General features: G+C 58.2%; 2 protein-coding genes across 2 annotated transcripts; one reads left to right on the top strand and one right to left on the bottom strand.

The window, feature by feature from the left end:
* Positions 1 to 6,564: 6,564 nt before the first annotated feature.
* GAS2L1 (growth arrest specific 2 like 1) lies at positions 6,565 to 12,251 on the top strand. Its single transcript, XM_042910959.1, has 6 exons — positions 6,565 to 6,889; positions 7,868 to 8,519; positions 9,812 to 9,919; positions 10,014 to 10,110; positions 10,214 to 10,385; positions 10,918 to 12,251. The coding sequence occupies exons 2-6, from the start codon at positions 7,887 to 7,889 to the stop codon at positions 11,951 to 11,953; spliced, it is 2,046 nt and encodes a 681-aa protein (XP_042766893.1). The 5' UTR covers positions 6,565 to 6,889; positions 7,868 to 7,886; the 3' UTR covers positions 11,954 to 12,251.
* A 91-nt stretch (positions 12,252 to 12,342) lies between these two features.
* On the bottom strand, positions 12,343 to 15,617 carry RASL10A (RAS like family 10 member A). The gene is made up of 4 exons (XM_042910960.1): positions 15,565 to 15,617; positions 14,711 to 15,405; positions 13,318 to 13,442; positions 12,343 to 13,038 (listed from the first exon to the last, which is right to left on the bottom strand). The coding sequence occupies exons 2-4, from the start codon at positions 14,927 to 14,929 to the stop codon at positions 12,771 to 12,773; spliced, it is 612 nt and encodes a 203-aa protein (XP_042766894.1). The 5' UTR covers positions 14,930 to 15,405; positions 15,565 to 15,617; the 3' UTR covers positions 12,343 to 12,770.
* Between the last annotated feature and the right edge of the window lie 4,035 nt (positions 15,618 to 19,652).

The following is a 19,652-nucleotide window of genomic DNA, read 5'->3' as shown; positions in this document are numbered from 1 at the left end:
GTGTGCCGAGTTTTTTTTCCTTCTTTTAAAGATGGTTGTTTAACTAAGACTAAACAATGGGAACCCCTTGTGAGCATGCTCAGTATCATTGTGGAGAACCAAGAGGGCCTCTAACTGTAACAATGTTCATGGTTGTGATGTTTTTGTTTTTTGTTTTTTTTTTTTTTTTTTTAAATAAAATTCCAAATGTTTATAAACAGTCATCCTTCTCGGCCTCTGTTCCACAGTCGCTGCTTTGTCTCCTTGGAGTGCGCCCCGACCCGCCAGATAACCGCTCCTTCAAGTGTCCTGTGAGGGAAAACCTGGTCGGGACGTGAAAACAAAGAACGGTGCCGTGTCAGTCATGGTGCCGCCAGCACGGAGCCAAGGTGTCACTCTGACCCTGAGCTGTATCTGCAGATGGGGACATCTAGCCCGGGTCCGTCTGATTTGTAGGGAGGAGCGCTGTGTCAGGGCCCGGTGCTATGGCTAGGCGTGTCCCCTTTGGTCACATGGACACGGGTGACTGCCGCTTCCAGGCTGTGTCCTGGCTTAGTGGCATTCTGAGTCAGGCTCCACATGCTTCAGAATGAAGGTCTGTTTCAGTGACTGCTAACAGGGGAACCATTTTATTTTTACTTCCTCCTCCATGATGGGACACTTCCTTGATGTTACAGGGTCGGGGTTCGAGAACTTGGTAAATCGAGGCCACTGTTCAGCTCTCCCCGGTTGGTTGTGCAACATCAGAGGCCAGGCCTTTTTCCCGTGGACGTGCTTCTGAAATTGTTAGGGAGAAGAGCCCCAGACCCTTCGCCTCCATGTCTTTTTGGTCAGCCTTGTCTCTTCTTGGACTTACATGAAGAGAAAGGTCCAGGCCAGATATAAGTCTGGATTCCTTCCTGCGTGTGGCTGATTTCAGGCATTCGGAGATTGAGGCTCTGATGTGCCTACCTGGGATGAGGTTTTCCAAGTAAGCAACTGTGTGTAATCCAGTCTACGAATAAGTTAATCACCAGATGCACTGGAAAGAAATGCAGGCCTTAACATACCAAGTCAAAAAAGACCAACTAGGGGCGCCTGGATGGCTCAGTCGGCTGAGTGTCCAACTTCGGCTCAGGTCCTGATCTCAAAATTTGTGGGTTTGAGCCTTGCATCGGGCTTTGCGCTGACAGAGTGGAGCCTGCTTTGGATTCTGTCCCTCTTTCTCTGCCCCTGCCTTCCTCCTTGTGCTCTCTCTAAAATAAACATTAAAAAAAAAAAAAAGACCAGCTAGGGCAGGGCTGCGCACGTAGTCCTGATTGACTTCTGTGTGGGGAGGCCTTCTGGAAATGGGATGTTGAAAACTAGGACTCCTGGCTCTGAAGTACCCTGCATATAATATGCTCAGTGAGTCCTGTGTAACTCCTACTTACTCCCAAGAATAACATCGCCAGCTTTTCTCTTAGCATTTATGTTATTCCGTATTTCAAAAGTTAACATGTACGAAATTTTTACTCTGGTTTTTTGGAGCTAAAAAAAAAGGGGGGGGGGGTGTTTGGCCCCTGGGTGGCTTGGTCAATTAAGTGCCTGACTTGATTTTGGATAAACTTTAAAAAAATATTTAAAAAACCAGCTAGTGTCTGAAGCATCAAGGAGAGATTGCCACCTTTGCTAGGGGCAGGCATAAGAATTTGGAATAAATTATTTCCCCTCCATCCCCTGCCCAATGAGAGCAAGACCTTGGGAAACCTTTGAGGACCTCATACGCCCCTCACTGCTCACAGGACTCGCCTGTGCTCCTCGGGGGGCAGACGGGGACAGGCCCTCTGCACTTTCCCAGCCCACCTGGGCATACATTCAACATCTCTATGGCTTTGTCTTTTAACGTTACCTGGTCATTTCTCATGAATAGGCATTGCTTTTCCCATCTTTGGGAAACCTCTCATCAGCCCCTCTAGATACCAAGCCACTTTTCTATTCCCCTAGTGCCTACCTCCTCTCCCTTTCTAGAACCCACTTCCAATCAGTCGTCTGTTTCTACGGATACCATAGTTCTCAAAGTCCCCAATGACCACAGTAGTTCCAAGTCAATGCTTCTCTCTCAGTCCTCTGATGGCTGCTGCCCCTCCTCCTCTTCTGACCTCTCAACCTCAACCAAGGAAGGCCTTCTCACCGCCTGGCTGATCTCCCAGGCGCCAGCTCCTGGGTGTCTGACGGGCTTATACAGCAGGGCGGGAACCAGCTGCTCCCTCCGCCTCAGCTCATCCGGAACCTCACGGTCCTCCTTGCCTCCTAAGTTGTCTCACGTTGCCCCAGCCCCAGCCGCGACCCAGCCCAGCAGGCTCTCTTCCAAGTACAGGGCAGTATAAACCACCCAGGCCTCCCACCTCGAGTTTGTTGCCTCTCACTGAGCTCCCTGCTTCCCTCGGCCCCTCCAGCCCTTGCCCCACAGAGGCCAGAGTGACTTCCTGACACTTTAAGTCCCTGCAATTCTAGAAACTCTCCAAGGGGTTCCACTGCACTTGCCGTGACCCACAAGGCCCTACTCCATCTGGCCCCAGAGGCCCCTGTGACCTCAGCGGCCCCGCTCAGGCTTGCTCGCTGCGGTCCAGCCACACAGACCAGTGCTCCTCCTCCAAGGGGCTCAGGAGGCTCCCGCCTCAGCCTTGGCAGGTGTCTGAAGCATCAGAGCCAGGGTGCACACCCTGAGGCCCAAACAACCATGACATGCCCGGCCTTGGGCATCGTGCCAAGCACCACCTCACCATGTTTACTTCCTAAGAAGTCTGGGGTAGGAGTCTCCCGGGTGAGGAGACGGGACTTGCCAGCGGCGGTCTACAGAGCCCCACACACAGGCGTCTCGTGTCCGAAAGGCTGGGTGCTCCGGTAGCAACGGATGTGGGTTAGCCACCCCCGTGGCCTGCAGCCGGAGCTAAGGCACAACAAGCAGTCCTCACGGGGACCTGCTGCACAGAAGCCCATCACATGTGACCAGCTCCTGCCTGGAGCTTGAAGCTGCCCCAGGAATCACTCGTGTCCCTGCCTAGAGAGGGGCTTGTCACTAGCACTAAATAGCCCTGTAAGAGGTATTGACGTCCCAGGTGCCTAGGCCTTGGAGCGGAAGTGTTCATGTCAGAAGGGCCGAGATTTCTCTTAGCCAAAAGAAACGTCTGGACTGCACCGGCCCCAGAGGACCTCAGACAGCATGAGTTCCAAGCACTGTCTCAAAGGGCTGTACAAAGCTGCTCAGTGCCCTTGGAAGTGGAAGAGGATGGAAAGCAGGGGCAGTGGTAGCCAGGAGCAGGGGAGATGGGAGGAAGAAGTCTCAGAAAAAGGTCCTGGTCAGGTTCCACACCCTGCCCCAAACTCTCCAAGAGCTCTTGGTCAGTCACACTTGGAACAAAAATTTCCATCGCAGCCTCAGGGTTCCACTAGGCCACACTCCACAGTCCTGGGCAAAGGTTGAGGAGTCAGTGGGGAGACCCGTCTATGCCCCGCACGTGAACAGGCTGCAGGCAGTGGCTCACCTGCTCCACGGGAGGGAACGTCGGGCTCCAGGGCTACAGCTGCTGTGGGGCCAAGGACAGTGCAGTGACCGGAGCACCCAGACACCGGGGCCAAGAGCTGGCTCACTGAGACAGAGCTGCCGGGCACAGGGCAGGCAATGAGCAGCATAATGGAGGCAAGGTTGGAAAGCAGGCCCTCTGGGGCTTTCTGGTTTCTCTCATGGAGGGCACGGGAGGCAGCTCAGGGTCACTTGTCCCACAGCCGGGACAGGAGCAAGCAGTCAATCATGGTTGGATCCACATCAGGACAGAGCAGCCTCAGGACCCCTGAGGGTCACTCACTCAGCCAGGCTGTGCTCACAGGCTCAATCTAGCCTGCAGAGTTTTGAGTAGACCCAACCAGCCCCTGAGCTGCCTGGTACCAGGGCTGAGTCCCGCCAGTGAGGGTTTTGCTTGAATACTCCCTGGCCATCATCTGACCTCCATCTGCAACCAAGGCCAAGAGCACTATCCCCTGGCACCCAGCAGTGAAGGCAAGAAATCTGGCCATGTGCCCACTGGCCACAGGCAAGACCATGCCTGCACTGGGGGCACAGCAATCTATACCCCAGAGTGGCTTCCGGGGTCTGTGGGAATGGGTCCAGGACATAGCCCAAACCATAGCCCAAACCTCCTGTCCCTCCAGCAGTTCCTGTGACTTCCCTTGGTCCTGCAAGGAACAGGAGAGGCCACCACACAACAGAGAGGGTTAAAGCCAAGGTCCTCCATGGCCTGGGCCAGGAGTCTGGCCATGCCAGTCAGCCCTACACTTGCTGCCTGTCCTGTAATCAGACTGTTGGAGCCTGTGGTCTGGAGTGGGCCTCTGGGCTCAGGGTATGGGAGACAGGGAGAAGCAAGCCCCCGCCCCCATCCCCTCCTCCTCAGAGGAGTAGCAGACATATGCCCTGACTGCTAACTAATGATACCATTTTCACAACTCTATGATCTGACTACTACTGTTGTCCCATTTTACAGATAGTATCACTGAGGCTCAGAGAGCTTAACTATCTCACCCAGTGACCAAGAGCAGGGCCCAGGTTCAATCTAACCTCTCTTATGTCCAGATCCCTGTAGTTCAGCAAGGTAGATAATAAGCAGGAATCAAATTCCTACACAGCTACCTACTGACCACACACATCCCTTGTCCTCTCTGGGCCTCAGTTTCCTCAAATTATAAGATGAGAACACATAAAAGCATCATACCACATAGGATGATTTTGAGGACCAAATTACTTAGTTTCCATATCTTGATCTTCCACCCTGATCCCTGAGTTCCCCTGCCCCATCTCCAGCAGCCTCTCCTCCCCAGGTATCAGCAGTCCCAGACCGAGGAGCTATTCCTGACTTTATCCTCACATTCACACCCAACTCACCAGCACATCCCACCGGCTTTCCCCTCAAATACAGCCAGGAGGCACCATACTCCACCACCCTCACTGGCACCACCTGGTCTCCTCTGGGGTTCCTGCCTGCCCACTACAGCAACCACAGAGTACCTGTTAAGACCTAAGTCAGGTCACACCCCTCCCCTGCTCTAAATCCCTCCATGGCTCCCCTGTCCTTGCCGAGAGGCATGGCCCACAAAGCCCCAATCAATCTACCCCCAATCTCTTTATCTTCATCCCTACCTTCACCCTAGCCTCACAGGCCTCCTAACTCTTTCTTGAACACACCAATCACACGCCCACCTCAGGACCTTTACACTGGCCATTCCCTCTGTCTGAAACACTCTCCTTCCAGCCATCCCCACAGCTCCTTCTCTTAGCTCCTTCCCTGACCACTGATTTAAAACTTCAGGCTCATCCCACCCCGCACTCCCAGTCCCCTCACCTGGTCCCTGTGCTCTGTCCTCCCTAGTGCCTCATCCCTGTTTCAGCCCAGGGGCTCCCTTCCTACCACACTGGGAACCCTGAGAACTGGCTGTTTCCTTCCCCACTTTTTGCTCTCAGTTCCCAGTGCCAGATGAGACCCATCACACAGTAGGTGCCAAGTAAGTGTTAGCTATTACTATTACTAGTTACCCGCCTTCCTCATTCTTTGTAGGTGGGGGTGCTGGAGGAGAGGGTTGATTGGAACCACCTGGGTATCTGGGACACTGGGGTGTGAGCCCACTCAGTCATGAGGACTCAGTGAGATGATGCATGTGAGCAGCCTAGCACCAGAAGGTCTGGCACACAGTAAGTACTCAACAAATGCCCCTGATCCTTGCATGAGAGTATTCCCATAATAGCCATGTTCAAACCCTGAGCTACTCTCCTGAGACCTAGTCTGGGGAAAAGAGAGTCCCTCATAGAGGGGACCTGACCAGTCCAGGTCAAGGGCACAGAGCAGCCCTGGCACACAGTAGGCACTTTATTAAAGCTCTGAGACTTGGCTATTGTTGGTGGCACTTCCCCCAAGGATGGCCCCGCCTGGCCAGCAAGGCTGCAGCCCAGCCAGGCCAGCTGTCCCCGCCCAGCCAGCAGCGGGGGGGGGGGGGGGGGGGGGGGGGGGGGGGGGGCAGGATTTCCCGCAGATCCCAGCCAGGTCCCTCCTCTGCAGTTTGAAAAGAAACTAGCAGCGATTAACCCTCCCAAGCCAAACCTACCCAGGCTCCTTCTTAACCTCCCGTCCCCTTAATTCTGTGCCTGACCTGGGCAACCAGACGTGGTAGGGGACTGGCCTCCCAGGGAAGGGCAGGGGCCAAGGTGTCAGACCCACAGGCTTTAGCCACCAGCCTACCCCTCTGAGCCTCAGTGTTCTCATCGGGGAAACAGGTTTCCCTAACCTCCACATAAAAGATGAGGATTTGGTGAGAGTGGAACACCGGGTGGGCACAACAGGCCATCTTCCCCTCCACGAGGCCCCCACTGCCGGTAGGAAGCTCACACCCCAGTCGCTCAGGCCTCATTTATCTGACATAGGGAGGTTCACTCCAGACGGAGGTGACTTTGCAGCCCTGGTCCCTATCGCTTCCTGAGCTCCTCTTGGGAACAGGCCGTGCAGCCCGCCCAAGGAGGCCGCTATCTGGGGAGGAGGCAGCCCAAACCTCTCTCCAAGACACCAAGGAGGGTTGGAAGGGACTCTAGGGACTAGCTTGGGCAGGGATGGCGAGTCTGGGCTGGTAGGGCCCTGGTCCCGCTCCTCCCACCCCCCAGTCAGGAGACTCCAGCTCCTCCCTCTCTCCGTCCACCCGGGAACTGCGCTGCCCCTTTAAGAGCGCGCGGCCCCGCCCGCCCCCTCGGGCCGGAGCCGAATTCCAGGGAGGCGGGGCGGAGACAGCGGGCGGGTGCGGAGGCCTCAGCCGCGGGACCGGATTGCTGTGGCTCGGGCGGCGCCTCCCTGCGGCGGCCCGGCCCGCTCGGCCCCGCCGGGGCGATGCTCCCCGAGGCCGCAGGATGAGCCAGGTGAGCGCGGGGACCCCCAGCACCCCCTGCCTGGCGCACACTCCCGGGGACCTGGAGGCTGCGGCCTCTGTTCCCCCGAGCTGTGTGACCTTGGGCAGCCCCGCACCCTCTCTGGGCCGAAGCCCGGAGGACAGCCGGGGCTGTCGGAGGCCATTCTGAGTCCCGACCCGCACGCACCCGGCCTGCGGCGCTAGGGAGGCTCCTCGGAGGAGGCGGGGCCTCGCTCCGGCCACCGGGCAGCCCGCGGCGCTGGGGATCAGCAGCGCGGCTCAGGTCGGCCTGGCTTTGCCATCCTCTGCTCTGCGACCTTGAGTGAGCTCTTACCCTCTCTGCACCTCAGTTTCCTCATCTGTAAAATGGAGATAATATCACTGGCACTCAGCCCTGGGCAGGGACATTGAGTTTACTGTTACTATTACTGCTGTTACGTCGTTGTTATAATGGCACAGTCCTCACGGAAGGGGAGCTGAGGGAGGACCCTGCACCTTCCCAGAGGAGGTGGGAGGGGCATCAGCCTTGAGTGATGGAGCTAACCATTGCTGCGGTTGGGACCTGGATTCCTGTCCTGCCTGTCCATTGAGTGCAGGACTGTGGGCTTCATCTCTCTAGGGCTCCGCTTTTCACCCACCGTATTGGGCAACAAGGATGCATTGCAATAAGGGCAATAAGGATCCCACAAATGTGTCCCTTTGTGGGAGGGAGGACACAGCCAATTCCCCCATTGCCCCCACCCCCAAAGAGCAAAATAGCAAACATTTATAGATACTAAATCTTTCACACAAATTATCCCATTAGGTCTTGCAAGGAAGGTAATATTGTACCCATTTCATAGACGAGGAAACTGAGGTACAGTGAACTTTCTCACAGCCAGCACACGCAACCAGGCATTTGGTCTGAGATGACAGGCTAGTGCGGATGGTCTGGGGCTTAGTCTGTGCTGAGTCCTTACAGCATTCCTGTGTCCCTGCCCACCCACAGTGACTCGGCCGGCCCGGCCATGGCGGACCCGGTGGCGGGCATCGCGGGCTCGGCAGCCAAGAGTGTGCGGCCATTCCGCTCAAGTGAGGCCTACGTGGAGGCCATGAAAGAGGACCTGGCTGAGTGGCTCAACGCCTTGTATGGCCTGGGTCTGCCCAGTGGTGGCGAGGGCTTCCTGACGGGGCTGGCCACAGGCACCACCCTGTGCCAACATGCCAACGCCGTCACTGAGGCCGCCCGCGCTTTGGCCGCTGCCCGCCCGGCCCGCGGCGTGGCCTTCCAGGCACACAGCGTGGTGCCCGGCTCTTTCATGGCCCGAGACAACGTGGCCACTTTCATCGGCTGGTGCCGAACAGAGTTGGGTGTGCCTGAAGTGCTCATGTTTGAGACTGAGGACCTGGTGCTGCGGAAGAACGAGAAAAGCGTGGTGCTGTGCCTGCTGGAGGTGGCGCGGCGTGGGGCCCGCCTCGGCCTGCTCGCCCCTCGCCTTGTGCAGTTTGAGCAGGAGATTGAGCGGGAGCTCCGCGCTGCGCCCCCGGCCCCCAGTGCACCTGCTGCTGAGGAGGATGCCACCGAAACTGCCACCGTGGCAGGGGCTCCTGCCCGTGGGCCCCGCATGACTCCCAGCGACCTGCGCAACCTGGACGAGCTGGTGAGTCCACCAGTGAGTGTGCGTGCTCATGGCCCTGCTCGTGCCCCCACCGTGCGCCAGCGATGGGACAGCCTGCCCCATGGAGTGGGTGCACATATTGAGCACCAAGTGTATACCTGGCCCCAAGGAGATAAGCAGACCCAGAGAGGTGCTGGTTGAGGTCACGAGACCCAGTAGGGCCTGGGATAAAATGTGAGCTCCCCACCTTATGCGCTTCCTGTGTGCCAGATCAGTTCCTTCATCCGGGGGGCCTCATGATTTGAACCCCTCTGTACGCACTTGAGTGGACAGTTGCATCCACAACATCACAGAGCTTGAGGTTGAGTGGGTACCTGTCATGCTTGGCCCTGAGCAAGGTGCCTGGCACACAGTAGGCTCTCAGTGAGTGCCTAGGGCAGGTCCCGGGGGGGGGGGGGGGGCTCTACAGGCCCACCCACTCCCCAGGGGCTTATCTGGGAAGCCAGGCCCAGAGCTGCCACTGCTGCTAGGAGCCAGAGGTCCTCTTAGGAGGACAGGATTAGCTCTACTGTGAGCACAGGAGGTGCTGGACCCCGCCCCCAGCTCCCTCCTCCTTTTCCCAGGACCTAGGTATCCCTGACACCCCCGCAGCCTGGCCAAGAGTTGCCTTCTTATCAGAAGGGCAGGACTATGATGTGCCTGTCCCAGAGTGGGTAGCCGGAATCCGTGGGCAGAGGCTGTCACCCCTCCCCTGTCTTGGGGACAGGGTCACCCGAGGCTCCACCTGCTCATTTCCTCTGGCTCCACTGTGGGCTGGGAGGCGGGCAGGGCCGCCCACATAGCCAGCCTGGCAGCTCCTGGCTTAGGGGCGGGGGTGGGGCATGTGGGCAGATGTGTGCCTGTGTGTGCATGCTGGGTGGTGTACTCTACGTGTCTTTGATGTGGTGTGGGTTCCCTGCACTCGTGTCCCATGGCCTGCGTCCTCCCAGAACCTGGCCTCCCTGTGGGCCTCAGCCTACATGTCTGTGAAGTAGGTGAAGGGGGCAGGGAGTGAGGATGGGTTCCAGGGCTTCCCCAGGCTCAGGGGCCACAGGGTTGTGCCTCACTGGGGTCCCAAGCCCTGGCCTGACCACAGACCCTGACCTCCGATAGCCAGAGGGGAAGGAGAGCTGGTGAAAGGTCAAATGTAGAGGCTGCAACCAAGTCTGGGGCAACACGATCTATGTCCCCTTTCCCCGGAAGGACCTGCTTCCTCCTGACCCTGGAGCTGCTGACATCAGGCCCAGGAGGAGGGACTTGATCCCTGACCTCCAGCCTCTCCTCTCTGGCCTCAGGTGAGGGAGATCTTAGGCTACTGCACCTGCCCAGACCAGTTTCCCATGATCAAGGTCTCAGAGGGGAAGTACCGCGTGGGAGACTCCAGTCTCCTCATCTTCGTGCGGGTAAGAGTTTGGGACTGCCCGGCAGATGGCAGTCCACAGTGGGCTGCCAGGCCCACCAGACAGGCCGTGACCTGTCCACGCTGGACTCCCACAGGTGCTGAGGAGCCACGTGATGGTGCGCGTGGGTGGCGGCTGGGACACTCTGGAGCACTATCTGGACAAGCATGACCCTTGCCGCTGCTCCTCCTCGGGTCAGTGCCCCTGGCAGGGATGGGGGGATGGGGGAGCGGGCCAGCAGAGGGCTTGTCTCTGTGGCTCCACCCTTCAAATGCCACCTGTCCTCTCACCTTGCAGCCCACCGCCCGCCCCAGTCCCGGGCCCGCACCTTCTCCCCACAGAGGGTGTCTCCCACCCCCAGTCCCCGTGCCGGCAGCCCAGCCCCTGGGGCTGAGCGGCGGAGCTCCCGGCCAGAGGTGACGCCCATTAGCTTACGCAGCTCAAAGGAGGGAACTGAGACCCCACTCAGGTGAGAGGCACTAGGACAAAGGGGTGAGGGGTCCAGAGGGGGCGGGCATCCGCCCTGGCCTGGATGACGAAGGAGCCTGTGCTCCAGAGTGACTCACCCTGGGAAAAGTTCCCGTGGGTGGGGGCAGGCCTGGCTTCCTATCTCCATGGCAACCCAAGCAACCCAACAACACAGCTGGGGCGGGCCCTGGGGGCTGGGCGTCGGCCAGTCCTACCGCTTCCCTCTGGCCTACCCAGGAAGCTGGAGGCCTGGGGAGGGGGAGCTCAGAGCCTGGCTTTTTCTGCTGCCTGGGGGTGGGGGTGGGGGTGGGGGGTGGGGGTGGGTGGTGGCTGCCGGAAGCTGCTGCCCAGTGGCTCACTTCTCTCTGGAAGTCCCCAGGACAGAAGCCCTTGATTGCCCCCACCCCCACCCCCACCCCAGGTGTCTTCCCCAGCCCCAACCCCTCAGCTGCTTATTCCTTCCTCTGCCTGCTCTTCCTACACGCCAGTCCTCTCTTGAGATGCCCCATCTCTCTCTTGTTCCCCTGCCCCAGGGTCCGGGACCAGCTGCCCCCCCATCCCCGCTCCCGCCGCTGCTCTGGGGACAGTGACTCCTCAGCCTCCTCAGCCCAGAGCGGCCCGCTTGGTGCCCGCAGTGAAGAATCAGGCACTGGCTCCCGGAGGGAACGACCCAGCCGGAGGCTGACCACAGGCACCCCGGCCTCTCCAAGACGGCCTCCAGCTCCGCGCAGCCAGTCCCGAGACCGGCTGGATCGAGGGAGGCCGCGTGGGGCCCCAGGAAGCAGGGGAACCCAGCTGTTGGCCCCCAGCCCTGCCCGACGGGCCCGGAGCCAGAGCCGTGAGGAGCAGACCACGCTGCTCGTGCGCAGGGACCGAGATGGGCAGCACTCATGGGTGCCCCGGGGCAGGGTCAGCGGGGGCTCAGGCAGAAGCAGCCCCCAGACTCCCCGGGCTCGCAGCCCTGCAGCCCCCCGGCCTCTGCGGGTCTCCAGCCCCAGTCCAGAGCTGGGCACCACACCGGCCAGTGTCTTCCGCACCCCCCTGCAACTTGACCCGAAGCAGGAGCAGCAACTGTTCCGGCGCTTGGAAGAGGAGTTCCTGGCCAATGCCCGAGCCCTTGAGGCTGCTGCTGGCGGGACCCCCCCTGGACCAGCCTCTGACCCAGCTCGGCCCCCAGACCCTCCAGCTTCTGACTCGGCCTACTGTTCCTCCAGCTCCTCCTCTTCATCCCTCAGTGTCCTGGGTAGCAAGTGTGGCCAACCTGGGGACTCTAGTCGGATGGCCAATGGGCTGCCCGGACCCCGAGGCCCAGTCCTGTCCAGCTCTTCTGATGAAGGCAGCCCCTGCCCTGGTGTAGGGGGCCCACCAGATGCACCTGGGAGCCCCTTGGCTGGCCTGGAGCTCCCAAGGACCTGGGCACGGGGCCGGGTGGACACACAGCCAGACCGAAAACCTTCACGCATCCCAACGCCACGGGGCCCTCGTCGCCCATCTGGATCCACAGAGCCTGGGTCCTGGCATGCCCTGCATTCAGTGAGCCCAAGGGGAGAGCCGGATTCCTGGATGTGATGAACCAGCCCAGCTGCCCCTGGACCCCATTCCTTTCTTTCCTTTTCCTTTGTGGCCTTAACCCCTCTGCATCAGGGAGCCCCCCCACCCCCACCCCTGCCTCTTGGGTACCAGACCTCATGGGACCAGACCCCTTGGGACCACATGGCACAATGGGACCTCTGTTGTACATTCCGGTTGGGGGATGAGCGTTGCTATTTAATTACTAATATTATTGAATGCCTTAGAGGAGGCCAGTGAGGACCCTTCCTGAGGTCCTCTGGCCTGCAGAGCCTGACAGTAAAGTATTTGTTCCAGCCGCTTGTGTCTGCTTCCTGGGGTACCTTTGGGGGCCCCTTAATCCATGTCGGGATTCTGGCATTAACTGCCAGGGAGCAATGCCTGGCAACTCTGGCCTCTAAGGTTAAGATCATGCTACCCACCCAAGAAATGCTAGGTACACTTGTATGCTTGCATTGGTTCCCCCTTTATTACCTCCTGAGAGGTGTGATTTAAGATTGTCCACTGAAACCCCAGAAGCTACCTGAGAACTTCCAATCAGGTTCATAGCAAGTCCCTTTCATCCAGTGGGATTGTAACCCAATGAGGTCCCAGAAAGGATTTATCTTGCCCAATATAGCTTGGGGCCTGGTTGGGTCCAATGAGGCACAAAGAGTCCTGTCGCCCAGGAGACTGGGTGGGAGGTTTCCAAATCCAATCAAGGAGGAGACTTTGCCTAGTCCAATCCGAGAGAAGTTGGGCAATTGCGTCCAATCCAGGTACCCGGTTCATCAAACTGGGACCCTCCCCCCACCATCGGCGTTGTCGTCCAATTCGGTCACATGAGGCTGCAGCGCGCCGGGTGCAGCGCCCCCTGCAGGCGCAAGGCCGGGTGCGCGGGACGCGCGCGTACCAGAGCGCAACGCAGCAGTTCGCGGAAGAGACGGAGCACGTGCCAGTTGTACTTGGCAGAACACTCGAGGTAGCCGCAGCGCCAGCCCCTGCGCACCAGGGCGGCCAGCGCGCGCCGGGGCCCGAAACGCAGCCGCTGCCGGTCCCGCTTGTTGCCTACTACGAGGATGGGCGCCTCGGGTGCGCCCGCCGGCCTGGGGGCCAGATGGGAATGAGGGCTGCGGTGCCGGACACGGACAGCCCACGGCCGGAGAACCCCCCACCCCCACCCCAAGGGGGTATGTACACTCCTGTGGCCGGAGAGCCGCCCCGGGAAACACGAGACCCATGTGGCCCAAAGACCGCACAGCTGGCAGGCCCGACACGCGGCCAGGACTGGGGAAGAACCTACCCACTACCCTCTGGCAAAGGCCCAACAAGACTGGCAAAAACTCCCCTCCTCCGCCCACAGACACCTGTGGCCGCGTCCCTACCTGGTCTCTGAGATGCGCTGCCGCAGCGCCTTCACGTAGTCGAAACTGTCCGGGCTGCAGATGTCGTAGACCAGCACGAAGGCGTCCGTGTCCTGCAAGCTCCAGTCCTTGGGGTCCGGCCACTCCTGGGGCGGGAGGCCGGAGTTTGCCAGAGACCTATTCTCACTGTCCCACGCCCAGACCCTCTGAAGGGACTTGACACTAAACCCACAGTTCATCCTCAGGCCTCAGCCGTCGCCATCTCCCCCGAACTCTCTAGGCCCCACTGTCCTCACAGTCGCCAGGGTAAAAATGCCTACCCGTGCCTGAAGCCCCTCAGCTACCAGCCCTCCTTCACTCTCAGCCTCCTCTCAGCCCACCCCTCATCCTCCTACCAGCTTTCCGAAGCTCAACGTGGGTCACGCCCCTTCACTCCCTCCCCGGTTACTACAGCTGCCTCTAGGACTAATTCCAAAGCACCAGGCTCCGTGTTCCCCAGGCCCTCAGAGATCACTGATGATGGGCAGCTGTGCACATTCAGGCCTCCCCGCCTAAACACATGCTGTTCTTTGCACGTGGAAGGCTTCTGCCACTTCCTTTAATCGAGACTTCACTCATTAGGGGCGCCTGGGTGGCTCTGTTGGTTAGGCCTCTCACTTTGGCTCAGGTCATGATCTCATGGTTCGTGGGTTCAAGCCCCACATCGGGCTCTGTGCTGACAGCTCAGAGCCTAGAGCCTGGTTCGGATTCTCCCTCTCCCTCTCTCAAAGATAATTTAAAAACAAAACAAACAAACAAACAAAAACCCAAAAAACTTCACTCATCATTCCAGGGTCAGCCCAATTGTCACCCCCCTCTCCCCCCCCCCCCCCCCCCCCCAGGAAGCCCTGCTTAATCCCACTTGCTCTTTCCTCTTCACCTCTCCCAGGCATCCAGCTCCAAGAATTCAAAGTCTGTCCTGGACTTTGCATAAATTAAGGAAATGAGGCTCTGCTCCAACCAAGTCACAGGAATAAGGGAGCAGAGAATGACAACTCCCTCCACCCCTGACAGTGCACCCCTGTGTCTGGCCCCTTTCTCCCCCACCGAGGCTCTGCTTAAGGTCCCAAACATACAATGCTCACCCTCAGGAAGGCACAACCATGCTCCGCCATGCACTGATCCAGACCCACCAGTGGAGGCAGACAAATATACAGGCACTTACGTGTGTTTCAAAATCCCCTGGCCTGTTCTTGGGCAACTCCAGGCCGGCAAGAAGGAGAGACACACAAACCACCAGGACACATTCATCGTTCAATCCATGAACACAGTTGGGCACTCCTGGGCTGTCCAGGCGGACATGCACGTGTGCACCAAGCACATCCCCACCCCCCACACGCTGTCACACGCCCCTGCCCGCCCTTCGAGCCGCTACCTCTGGACCCCCGGGGTTCTGACTCGGGGGAGCGCCGTCGCCGTCCCGGATGCTCAGGTCGTAGACCGCGCCGTCGAGCAGCACCGCGGGCCGGTAGAGGCGTGGCCCGTCCGTGGGCCGGTGGCGCTCCGGGTAGTCACCGAACAGGAACTGGCGGATGATGGCCGTCTTGCCCACGCCAGGGGCGCCCAGCACGGCCACCCGCAGGCTGCCCCCCATGGCCCGCGCGCGCTGCCGCGCCCTGCGCTGGAAAGCCTCATGGGCCAGCGCCGCGCCGTGTGCTCCGCGTGCCCAGCCCCGTGCGCCCCGACCCCACGCTCCTCATCGCCCCCTGGAACACCCGGGACCCGGAGAGGCCAGGCCAGAGGACGGAGCAGGCGGCGGGAGGGCAGACAGATAGTCGAGCAGGCCGACGGAGGACGCACGAGCAGCTCCGGCAGGTGCCGGAGCTCGGGAGAGAACAGACCCCGCCGTGCGCCGCGCAGACACCGCCGCCTCCGATCCGCAGCGAGACTGGGGGCTCCGCCCGCAGTCGGAGCACCGAGGTCCGACCTCCTGGCCGCGCGGGTCCTGCAGCGGAGCGGGGCGCGAGGACAGCGCTGCCTCTCGGAGCCTCCGTCCCTCTGTCCTTCTGTCGCTCCGGCGCCCTGAATCGCCTCCCCAGCCAGCGGCGCGAGCGAGCGGGCGCGCGGAGCCTCCCGGAGGCGGAGATGAGGTAACCGTCTGCCCGCCCCTCCTACCTCCCCCTCTACCCACCCGGGACGCCCCTCCCGGGAAGGGTCGCGGGAAGGTGACTGGGGCGCAGGGAGCCCGGGGAGGGACCCAGCCCCCTCCGCGTCCCGCGCTCCTCTCACCAGCTCCAAAATAGAAGTCCCTTCCCGCCCACGTCCGCGTCCGCTCCTCCAAGCACCGCTCCCCCAAGCTGGCTCCAGACAAACCCAGCCCGCTGGAGTCAGGCCTCCAGGGGTCGGATCTGGCCCCAGCTGCGTGACCTTGGGCAAGTCAGCGCACTGCGCTGGCTCTCTGCTCCATATTCATCACAGGCAAACATCTTTCTTGAGAACCTACTACATGCGGGGGCCCTTTACTAAGCTGTTGCTTAGTGATCACTGAATCTACAGCCTTATTCTGCTTATCTCCGTTTGAGAGAAGAAAACAGGCTGGAGAGGGGACTCTTCAAGGTTGGGGGACAGTGGGTGGCCCCTGACCCACAGCCTTGTGGTCTCCTCTAGGGAACCCTCCCGCCTTTGTCCTACACACAAGGGTAAATGGCCAGCATTAAACAATGTATCAAATGGCCATCATCCAGGTGGGGCTGAACAGAGTGTGCTGAGCTCAGTACACACTGGGTCACAGCAGCTCAGCCCCAAATCCCTGTCCCAACAAGGCTGAAAGATCCAGAAATTGGTCAACACCACCTCTGTCACTGCTAAGGCCAAGTTTTCTGCCTGAGCCTCCACCTGTAGCTTCACTCAAAACCCAAATTCCCACCTCCCTGGAGCTGGTGAGAAGCTCCTTAACCAACACAGCCTGGAAAGTTTGGGTTGGTCCAGCCCCCCATCCTCTGCCTCTGCTTGCCTCCTCCCTGCAGAGGAGGGGCTCCCACTTCTCTGACCAGATAGATGCCCAGGCACTGGGTGAAATGTACAGACATCAGTGTTTCTGCACTGGCCAAGAGTTTTCACTTACCCATCTTTTCAACAAATATTCCCAGTCTTACTGCTTGCTGGCACTGGAGGGGGGGAGGAGAGGAAGAGGGAAGGGGAAAATCCTACCTTAGTAGAGTAGGTTCTAGAACACATAGGATCCAGGAATTGTAGGAGCAGAGACAATAAGCCCACTCCAGCCTGAAGGAACTGGAGGAGAGAGGAGCTCAGCCCTGAAATGAGGAGAGGGTGCATCCTCCAGGAAGCAGGTGATGGCAACAGAAGATGTTTCTCCAGAGCACTGGTTGTGTTTTCATCCTCCCACGTCAGATGGGGAAACTGGGTCTGCTTTCACTCTTCTCCTCAGCCTCTAGGGAGCTCAGAGTGACTTGTGGCTACCTCTGGCAGGTGTTCTAGGTCTTCAAGCCCAGTGAGTGGGGACTCCTGGCTTCATCTTCCTTTCCTGCCATGATTCTTTCCCTTCACCCAACTATCCCACTCATTTTCTGACATTTCAAGCTTCTGGGTTTTGTGAGCTGCCTCAATTCCTTGTGGGGAACAAGGCTGAGCATTAATAAACTAAGCCCCACTTCCCTTTTGGCATTCAGCAGGGTGTGCGGCTGACATCAGGATGGTCTTCCTTAAAGCCCTGGTGGGACCCACACCTCTGACTGGAGCACCCTCTCTTCTTGCTCTTTGGGAGCAAGCCCACTCTTGGGAGCCAGTTCTGGGTATCCTTCCTCTAGAAAATCTTCATTGCTTCACTCTCTGTCAGAGTGCCTTCCTGGGCAAGGCTTCTTCAGGACCAGCAAACAGGGCTGTGTGTGTGTGTGTGTGTGTGTGTGTGTGTGTGTGTGTGTGTGTGTTTTGTGGGGGTGGATTTCTGGGTCCCAGTGTGGTTTTTCAGTGCATGGTTTGGGAATGATGAGCATGTCCTAAAGCTCCTACAAAGCCCTGCAGACTGCACAGGGGTGACCCATTCCCTAGGAAACTCCTGCATCAGCACCCCTAAGCAGGAGTCCCCATTTAGCACAGGCCTGTGATATGCCACACCTGCCCCAGAGCCATGTGCTCACTGAGGCCCAGCAATGGGATGCAGTGGTTTGTCTGGGACTGCCTGGCAGGAAAGTGACACCACAGCCACTGGAACCAAGGACGTTTGGGCCGTTGAACCAGACTTTCTGAGCAGCCCAATTTTATCTGGGCCCAGGGACCAGAGGGCCTTCAGGAGACGATCAGCTGTCATCGGTGGCCACTGAGCTATGACGGGAGTGGGTAGCCCAGGTGCCAGGCTTCCCAAAGACTAGCAAGCCAGAGAACTCTGGCTGGGGTGTGAATGTCAAAGTTTCCATCATCGGTCCCTTCACTCCTTCCCCGAAGGAGAGGCAGCCAGGGTGCTGTCTGCTGTACCACATCTCCCAGGCTCCTCCCAGTCTTCCATGTGGTGCTCCAGAGAGCAGTCACCAAGCATCCATACATCTTTTCCTTCAGGACTTGGTGCTGGGCCCGAGGTGGCCGAGCTGGTTCCTGCCTGCCCTCTGTGGCTTGTGAAAGAGCCACACATGCAGCCAGGTACTGACAGGTAGAAACAGGAGCACTGTGCTGGTTCAGGCCTGGGGGCTGAGAGGACCGAGGGGAGACACTGGCCCTATGGAGGTTGGGGGCTCAGGAAGGGCCTCATGCCACACCTGAGCTGAGCCCTGAAGGGTAAGCTGCAGAAAGCTGGGTGGGCTGGGAGGCTGTTGAGAGGCCCTGGGCAGGGGCAAGCACCAGATGGAGAATTCTGAGCCCACAGCCTCCCAGTGCCAGCCCGCTGGGCAACCCCCTTCCCTACCACCTGTGCCCACATGGCTTCTTCCCAACTGGCCTGATACCAGCCCTTCCCTGGGGTCGAGCACCCTGGACTGCATCCAGCTCCCAGGGGCATTTGCTCTGGACCATGCCCCTGACCACGAGTGTGGTCTGTCTTGTTAATGACAGCACGATTCCATTTGTCCCAACAGTGACTCACTTCCGGAGCCCTGGATGGCGGGGGGTGGGAGGGAGTACCCCTGTCTCTCAGATGCTTGGTGTGTAGTGGGTCCTTGGTCATCATTATAATGCCACCCATTGAGTGTAGCGGTCAGCCTCTTGAAGGCCATCAGGACACAAGGGGGCAGCACAGAGCAGGGCTTCCGGGCCTCTTGAGTTCGAGGCTTCTTTCCAGGAGTGTGTTATCTGTGCAAGTTACTTAAACTCTCTAAGCCTCAGTTTCCCTCTCTGTAATGGGATAACAACGGTCATGACTTCACACAAGTTGTTGTGGGATGAGAGGAGATAAAACGGACAATTTTAATTTGTCTAAAAGCAAGACAATTTTAGTAAGGTTGGGGAGGGACAAGACTTGTAAATATAAAACAATTTCATTTTTATATGAAAATAGCTATTAGTTGCAACACGGTGGAGGGACATGGGTGTCTACACGGGTAAGTACGCACAGATATTTCCTAGCTCCGCTGCTGACAGGGCCTAGAAGTGTCACCCCAGGAGAAATAAGCACACCCAGCACCTAGATCTTGGTTTCTAAGGCCACTCACCAATGAAAGGAACCATGCTCCTTGGAGAAGTGGCTGATGCTAGGGTTGGGACAGGACTGATACGAGATGAGCCTGGAGCATCACGTAATGCTGGAAAGTAAGGAAGTTGCAAAGAAACAAAGGGATGGGTGCATATCAAAAGAACAGAGGGTACCCAAAAGAGCTCCCAGTGGCCAAATTGGACCAATTTAAACAACAAAATAAATAATGTACTTTTAGATTGATTCCAAATTGGAAAATAAATATCCACGAATCCAAACTGACATAAATGACTGAATTAATACATAAATACAAGAGAAGAAACAAATTCTTTCCTACAGAAGAATTTCAAATAATGATGTACTACTCCCTGCCCCCACGATCCTTCCAGAGTGTAGGCTGCACTTGGTGACTTTGCTTCTAAAGAACAGAATAGGGAAAGAGGATGAGAGTAACTCCACAATGGAGAAAGCTGGAAATACCACCTTGGCCAAGTGATCCAGCCTAATGTGACAGTGATAGAGTCTTATCAATGGTGTGTGCCCTTGATCCGATGTGATGAGAAGGCCAACTCTCTGGCCTTCTTCCTAAAAACCCACAACCCCGATCTAACCACAAGACAGACATCAAACAAACCCAAACTGAGGGGTAGTCTACACTATACCCAACTAGTACTCCTTGAAATTGTCAAGGTGATAAAAAACAAAGTCTGAGAAACTGTCACAGACCAGAGGAGCCTGA

This window comes from Panthera leo, chromosome D3, assembly GCF_018350215.1.
Source record: "Panthera leo isolate Ple1 chromosome D3, P.leo_Ple1_pat1.1, whole genome shotgun sequence".
Classification (NCBI taxonomy): domain Eukaryota; kingdom Metazoa; phylum Chordata; class Mammalia; order Carnivora; family Felidae; genus Panthera; species Panthera leo.
The sequence above is the reverse complement of the archived record's forward strand: the minus strand, read 5'-3'. Positions and strand labels throughout refer to the sequence as shown.